This window comes from Megascapheus bottae, chromosome 16 (assembly GCF_031878675.1).
Source record: "Megascapheus bottae isolate mThoBot1 chromosome 16, mThoBot2.hap1, whole genome shotgun sequence".
Taxonomy (NCBI): Eukaryota; Metazoa; Chordata; class Mammalia; order Rodentia; family Geomyidae; genus Megascapheus; species Megascapheus bottae.
The window spans coordinates 12,802,661-12,810,711 of NC_143524.1; the positions used below are offsets into that span (position 1 = coordinate 12,802,661).

General features: G+C 43.4%; 1 protein-coding gene across 3 annotated transcripts in view; it reads left to right on the forward strand.

Annotated features, from left to right (window-relative positions):
* Ckap5 (cytoskeleton associated protein 5) overlaps window positions 1-6,371 on the forward strand; it is a 93,406-nt gene extending 87,035 nt beyond the window's left edge. For all 3 annotated transcript variants that reach the window (XM_090347798.1, XM_090347800.1, XM_090347799.1), the window contains 4 exons: window positions 252-335; window positions 653-812; window positions 5,339-5,490; window positions 5,628-6,371. In XM_090347798.1, the coding sequence (XP_090203924.1) occupies window positions 252-335; window positions 653-812; window positions 5,339-5,490; window positions 5,628-5,867 (636 nt within the window). In that variant the 3' untranslated portion in view covers window positions 5,868-6,371. The remainder of the gene's footprint in view (window positions 1-251; window positions 336-652; window positions 813-5,338; window positions 5,491-5,627) is intronic.
* The last annotated feature ends 1,680 nt before the right edge of the window (window positions 6,372-8,051 follow it).

Below are 8,051 nucleotides of genomic sequence, written 5' to 3' on the forward strand. Positions count from 1 at the left end.
AAATCCAATGTGGGATCTATTTAATTGGGGAGGAATAAACTAGTTTTCTCCTTAATTAAGGGAGGGGAAAACCTGACTAAAGGCTCATCATGCTGATGCTTCTGCTGTAGACCTGTAGCACTTATGACTCCCCTTGCAGAACATAGCAGTGAAGCCCAGATTTTGAGATATTTTTCTGTAAAGAGCTTATCATTGACTCCTATGAGTAATTCAAGTCTAACCAGCCTGCATTTGTGCCTTTCATGTCACAGGATGAAAAGTCATCAAAGGCTAAAGTGAATGATTTCTTAGCAGAGATTTTTAAGAAGATTGGCTCCAAAGAAAACACGAAAGAGGTAAAAAGGGGAGGGGCCAGGAGTTTGGCCTAGTTGTAGAGTACTTGACTAGCATGCAAGAAGACCCAGGTTTGATTCCTCGGTACCACATGCAAAGTAAAGGCCGAAAATGGTGCTGTAGCTCAAGTGGTAGAACTTTAGCCTTGAGAAAGCCCAAGGACAATGCTCAGGCTTTGAGTTCAAGCCCCAGAACTGGCAAAAAAAAAAAAAAAAACACAAAGGTAACAAGGAAAGAGTTTAGATAAACAAGGATCTGCTTTGTGGAAAAGGAACACTAACAAATATATCTCAACTTCTTCCTTTTTCTTTTTTATCAGGGTTTAGCAGAGCTATATGAATATAAGAAGAAATACTCAGATGCTGATATTGAACCATTTTTAAAAAATTCCTCACAGTTCTTTCAAAGTTACGTAGAAAGAGGTCTTCGAGTGATTGAGATGGAGAGGGAAGGCAAAGGTCGCATCCCCACTTCAACAGGTACGGATAGTTTCCTTTGAGAGCTCCATGAATGAGCTCAAAATAGCTGCCAGCTTGTAAAACTGTTAAAAACTAAAAAGCTCTCAAGCCGGACAGTGGCTCATGCATGTAATCCTAGCTACTCAGGAGGCTGAGATCTGAGGATTGCAGTCCAAAGCCAAGCCTGGGCACTAAAGAATGTGAGACACTTACCTCCAGTTAACCACTAGAAAACCGGAAGTGATGCTGTGGCTCAAGGGGTAGGGCAGTAGCCTTGAGCTGAAGAGCTCAAGGATAACGGCCAGGCCCAGGGGTAGGGCGGTAGCCTTGTGTTGAAGAGCTCAGAGACAGTGTCCAGACCCAGAGTTCAAACCCCACAACCGACCCCCCCCCCCCAAAAGAAAAGCTAATAAACTCTGGTATTCCCTCCCCCATACCTGATCAGTTTGCACCCTTCTCCATCTTGGTCTTGTTTGTTTGTTTGGTGGGTCAATGGAGATTGAACTCTGGGCCTGGGCACTGTCCCTCCGCCCTTCAGCTCAAAGCTACTGCCCTACCTCTGGGCCTGGGTGTTGTCCCTGAGCCGTTCAGCTCAAGACTACTGCTCTACCCCTGAACCATAGCCCCATTTCTCATTTTCTTTTTTTTTTTTTTGCCAGTCCTGGGCTTGAGCTCAGGGCCTGAGCACTGTCCTTGGACTTTCTCAAGGCTAGAGCTCTACCACTTGAGCCTCAGCACCACTTCCGGCTTTTATGCTGTCTGTATGTGGGGTAAGAAGGAATTGAACCCGGGTCTTTGTGCATGCTAGGCAAGCACTCTGCCACTAGGCCAAACTCCCGGTCCCCCATTTCTCATTTTCTAGTGATTAATTAGTCTTACCTAGACTGTAATAGCACTACCTTCCTACCTTCCATACCACCCTGCCTCCCTACATCTGTTTCTACAAAGAGCATCAGAGTGAGGCTTCTCATTATTTAGAAGCCTGTATTCCACTGGAGTAAAAACTCCCTGGTCCCATGTTGTTTGATACGTCTGACACCTCATCTACTACACTACAACTCTACTAATCTTGCTTCTTCTGAAGCACTCAGGGACTTTGGGGCTTTTGCCCTGGCCTTTTAGGTGCTTTTGCCCTGCTTTTTAAGCATGTCTAGCATGTTCTATACCACTGAACTCTACCATCTTAGCTCTTCCTAAGATGGTCTTGTTAGCTAGTTCCCTTTGTCTTTCAGATCTTTGTCTGTACTCATATGGCACAGTATCTATTAGGTCAGTTGTTTGACTTTTTTGTTTTTTTGGTTGGACTTGGACTCTGGACCTGGGCATTGTCCTTGAGCTCTTCAGCTCAAGGCTACCACCCTACCCCTTGAGCCACACACAGCACCACTTCTGGTTTCCTGGTGATTAATTGGAGATAAGAGTCTCATGGACTTTTTAGTGCCCTGGCTGGCTTTGAACTATAACCCTCAGATCTCGGTCTCCTGAGTAGCTAGATTACAGGCCTGAGCACGGTGCCCGGCTAGTTGTTTGGCTTTTGATTTTGAAGTCTAGGGAAAGGATTTTTTGTTGTTGTTGCCTGGCAATAAAATATTTGTTGAATGGCATGAATGAGTGAATGAATGAATGTTCTAAGTTCAAGCTGAAATGTTACTGTCTCCACAATTATTTTTTTTAATAAAAAACACTGAAAATTACTGTTCTCAATCTAATGGCAAAGGAAGATGTAAGAGGTTTGTTTCATTTTGAAAAAAACGGGAGTGGGGGGAGGGAAATGGGGACCAAGACACGAGAAAGGGCATCAATGTATGTGAAGTAATGCACCGCCTATCTGGTGAATATAATGTAGCCATTCTATTAATTACAATAAAAAATATATGAAAAAAAAAAAAGAAAAAACTGCCACAGGTGTCAACCATATACACCCAGCTGCAAAAGCTCCCTATCAGGGCAAATTACAGCTGTCATGTTTACTCTGTGTTCAGGTTTTGTCCAAGTTCAGTGAACCTCACCTACTACTTAATTCCAGAGTTTGTTTGCCCTATGTGGGTTTCAGACTCAGGTCAGTTTCTTCCAGTGTATCTTTCTCAGCTAAAGCTTCATTTCTATTGTTTTCTTAACCAGTAGGAATTTCTTGTTTTGGACACTTTACATTGCTTCTCTCCAAGAAACTTTTTTGTTGGAGGAAATGGGGCAATTTTCTATTTTCTTTTTTTCTTTTTTTGTCAGTTATGGGGCTGGAATCCTGGGTCTAGGCACTGTCCCTGAGCTCTTCAGCTCAAAGCTAGCACTGTACCACTTGAGCCATTTTCTGGTTTTCTTGGGATTACATGGACTTTCATGTTCCAACTAGATTTGAACCACAATCTTTAGATCTCAGCTTCCTGAGTAGCTAGGATTACAGGTATAAGCCACTGGTGTCCAGCTGGGGGGGAATTTTTTGGAGGTTTGTAGGAGAATATGTGTACATACTTATACACAGAAGGGTCTCCTTTCTCATTTCCAACATCCTTTCTACTGATAGCCAACATTTATTCAATTGGTATTTGTGGCCTAGGTGGCACATTTGCTACACGTTTGCTTGACTTGATTTGGTTTAGTTTTGGAGGAAATACATTTGAAGCACCCATTGGTTTTGTATCTGAATTTTCAAACATCTCTTATTGTTAGCTATTGTTACTCTTCATTTTTCACCCTATCAGGGTATTCCCTTCTTTAAAAAAAAAAATCCTTCTCTACTTTTTGCAAAAACTGTATTATACTTCTACTTTTTCTTCTATTTTTTCCTTTACAAGAGTAACGAATTTACATTGAAATAAAAGTGGTGTTCATGCCCAGCACTGGTGGTTCACACCTGTAATCCTAGCTCCTCAGGAGGCTGAGATCTGGAGATCACAGTTCAAAGCAGCCTGGGCAGGAAAGTCTGTGAGGCTCTTATCTCCAAAAAGCAACCCAAAAAATGTGGAAATGACACTGTGGCTCAAGTGATAAAGGGCTAGCATTGAGCAAAAGAAGCTCAGGGACAGTGCCCAGCCCCAAACTTCAAGCCTCCGGACTGCGGCGGGTTGGAAGGGGAAGGGGGCGGGTGAGGAAAAGAAAAAAAATGGTGTTCTTGTTTTGTGTTTGAGGATCAAACACAAAAACCTAGAGCCTTGCTACATGTAAGACAAGAACTACATAACTGAGCCTAAGTTAGTTAATTTTTAAATTGCTGAATTTTATTATTGTTCCCTCTCAGAAAGTTGAGGACCTGAGATAGATAGATAGGTAGATGGATAGATAGATAGATAGATAGATAGATAGATAGATAGATAGATAGATAGATAGATAGATAGATAGATAGATAGATGGATGATGTTGTTGTTTTGGTTTAGTTGTTGATCTTTGGGATGGGCTTACAGATACTCTAATGCTAAACACCTCAGCACCTCTCCCTCATAGGGACCTCTGAGGTCATAGGATCCCATAGTTTTGAGTTCTTTGTTGTCCTTGGCAGGTTTAAAGAAGAGCTTCTGCCCTTTTATGTACTGGTCTAGGGCCAGGAGTGTAGCCTAGTGGTAGAATGCTTGCCTAGCACATATGAAGCCCTGGGTTTGATTACTTGGTACCACATACACAGAAAAGGCCAAAAGTGGTGCTGTGGTTCAAGTGGTAGAGTGCTAGCCTTGAGAAAGCTCAAAGACAGTGTCCAGGCCCTGAGTTTAAGCCCCAGTACTGAACGAAAAGAAAAAGAATGAACTGGTCTGAATTTAATTTGGATCTTCTGCAGATTTAAGATGTGCAGGTGTTTAGTTGGCCCTTCTAGTGTACTCTGGGGTAGCTTGGCTCTTTGGATTACTCAATTCAGCCTTGTGATTCCTGGAACACCTTTTGTATAACCAGGGTGTACCAGATCCAACTTACATTCCACCCCTCTATTAGTCCTTGAAGTTTTCTTAGAGTTTGTCTTGTATATTTGAGAACAGGCTTTGTAAGCAGCTCCAAATAAACCCTTGCTAATTTTTTTTATTTTCAGCACAGTGAAGAGCCTGCCTCCAGAGATTTTTGTTTTTGTTTGTTTACTTGCTTTTGCTTCTAGGGATAAAACCCAAGTCCCTATGCTGTTTAGACTGTGCCCTGCTTCTGATTACCCATCAGCCCTGGAAATTTATTTTTTATTTTTACTTAGATGTTAGAATTCAGAACCTCATGATTATTAAGCAAGTAATCTACTACTTGACCCATATAGGCAGATAAAGACTCACATGTTTTTCCTGGGGCAAACTGATCTACCTAAGACATCCTGCATAGATGAATTATAGGCATGCACTACTATGACATGCACTACCATGACAGTTTATTGGTTGAGATGAAATCTTGGTAACTTTTTTGCCTGGGCTGGCCTTGAACTAAAATCCTCCAAATCTCTGCCTTCTCAGTAGCTGGGATTACAGGTATGAGCCAGTGCCACTGTACATTATTAATTGTTCTCAGTGGCAGATTAAGCAAAGAAGTCTGGAAATGTGGTATATGAATATACCTAAATGTTCCATTTACATTTTCCTCTCTAGGCATCTCCCCTCAGATGGAGGTCACATGTGTGCCTACCCCCACAAGCACAGTCCCCTCCATAGGTAACACTAATGGAGAAGAGGTAGGACCATCTGTCTACCTGGAAAGGCTAAAAATCCTCCGACAGCGGTGTGGCCTGGACAACACAAAGGTACTCCTTCTGCCTTCTGTGTGGGTCTCGAGGGCTACGGGGCCGGGGCAGGCTGGCCCCTAGGGGATCTGCTTAGCCCTAGTATATGTCAGCCTGCTTCCCCTGAGCTTAGGCGGTGTCTTTTTTTCCCTCTCTAGCAAGATGATCGACCTCCACTGACCTCTTTGCTCTCCAAACCAGCAATTCCCCCAGTCGCCTCTTCCACAGACATGTTACACAGCAAGCTCTCCCAGCTTCGAGAATCACGGGAGCAGCACCAGCACTCAGCCCTGGATTCCAACCAGACCCACTGTGCCGGAACCCTGACCTCTTCCTCCACAACCAACATTGATGACTTGAAAAAGAGACTGGAGAGAATAAAGAGCAGTCGCAAATGAAGGTGCCCATCCCCCACACCTTGCAGCTTTAGTTTACTAAACTAGAAGCCCTGTAGTATGAAGTGGCCATCCCAGGCCTAGCGTGCAAACACAGACTGGTCGTGAGTATCCGGCAATGTGGGCATGGACGGGGAAGAGTGCCGGGCACTGGGCTGGACTGGGCAGCGTCCTGCACCTCCATCCATATAGCATCATGCTGGCACTGCCTCTGCTTCCACCTCTAGAAGACTGTTGTGGATTAGCTTAGTGTACAGACTGAAACAGCTGCCCTCAGCTCAGACTAGGTTCCATATCCTCCTTGTTTTATTTCTTTTTAATTGCTCATTTGTAAAATTGTCCTGATCTTTCCTAGCTTTTAACTATTAGAAACTCTTTAATAGTTTTCCGTTGAGTTTGTGAGCTCTTCTCTCTGTAGCCCTGAAGGGTCACTGTATTCTGTATGAATGCATGGCATGAGACAACTAATTTAAGAGTCTTTTATAAATAAAGTTTGCATTAACTATACACATTTCCCCAAGTGCTCCATATTTGGGGAGAGCTGGGAACCTGTTTGTGCCACGTCCCCTCTCCCTCTATCTGGGGACTGGATGCTCAGCCAGTGAAGGAGAGCCTGCCTGCCAAGCACTACCTTCTTTTGATTCACACCCTCCAAGCCATGTCACTCATTGCTTTTCCTACACAGTTCCAGTAGAGGTAGGAAACTCTCACCTTTCCTCAGGCAGGGCCTTGGTTGACTTCCCCCAATCTCCCAATCTTCTCTGGTGATCTAAGGAACTCCTGGTACTAGTCACTTAGATGTGCAGGAGGGCATTCGCAGTACATGCTGGCCTGTAATGGTTCCCACCCCCCAACTGATCAGTAAGTTTCATCCTTTGCTGCTCAGCTTGAGTGTGTCTTTGTTCAGACTACCAGTTGCTTTACACCTGGTCTGAAGATTCACCCTTGGGGTAAATTCCACAGCAACTCTGTCCACAGAAAAACTCCTTAGAACTAAGAAGTTCTAGAAGCTAGAAGCCAGGGAAGAGTTCAGCAATCATAAAACTCCTAATAACTTTCACTTCTAGCTTACCTCCTATTCAGGTGGTGTTCAAGAAATTAAAGACTGACATGAAATTAATCCCTCTTGGTTGTCCATGAAATGAATCTTCCCTCAATTCCAGGTATCACTTTAAAGTGACCTCTAAGCTGCCCAAAGTTGAAATTTCTCATGGAAAGTGATGTCCATGAGAACACACGGTATTTCCCATCCAGCAACTAGATTTGGGTTCATCTGCATATATCACATATATATTTGACTGTGCTTGGGTCTAGAATTCGGAAAGCTCATTCGAAAACTCCCAAGATCTCAAAGCCTGCAACACCAATGGTGATGCTGGTATATTCTTGTTTAAAAAGCAAAGTCTGGGTGGTTTTTTTTTTTTCCAGTACTAAGGGTTTGAACTTAGTACTGTTTTATGCTTGCTCAGCAGTCCTCTCTGCCACTTGTGCCATTCTCCAGCCTGACTGTTTTAAGGATTATTTTGGTGATGGAATCGCCTGGATTTTTCTGCCTGGGCTGGCTTCAAATACAGGATCTCAGCCTCCTAAGAAACTAGGGTAACAGAGATACTGCAAGTACATTGAATGTGGCACTGCATTTCTATCCTGCTTTATAATCACCCTGAATCAAAGAATAACTCAGACAACTCTATCCTAATTCTCTGTTAGTTCATGTAGTGAAAAGTAAAAGACTGTGTGTGTAGTGGGCCACATCTGTAATCACAGCACTTGGGAGACTAAAGCCAGCCAATAGGGCTATATTGTCCATGAGACCCCATCTCCAAAGTCAACAGCAAAAAAAAAAAAACCAGACTGGAGATGTGGCTCAAATGGTAAAGCAACAAGCCAAGTAAGCCTGAGGCACTGAGTTCAAACCGCAGTACTGCCAAGAAAAAAAGGGGATTTTTGTTCAAATGAATTGAAGATCATCAGCTAAGAATAGTACCTACTACACTACTCTCCTATCTTACATCCAAGTGGCTCAGACCTCCATGTACTATCAGCAGGTCCGCATTTCACGAGTTGAAACTCTGTCATGTGTGTTTTAGGTTGCAGTGTCCCCTGAATCATAGCAGAATGCTATGCTATTCTGTAACTGAGGAATATGATGGAGGTCTGAGGACAGCAGCAGTGGGGCAGAGCCAT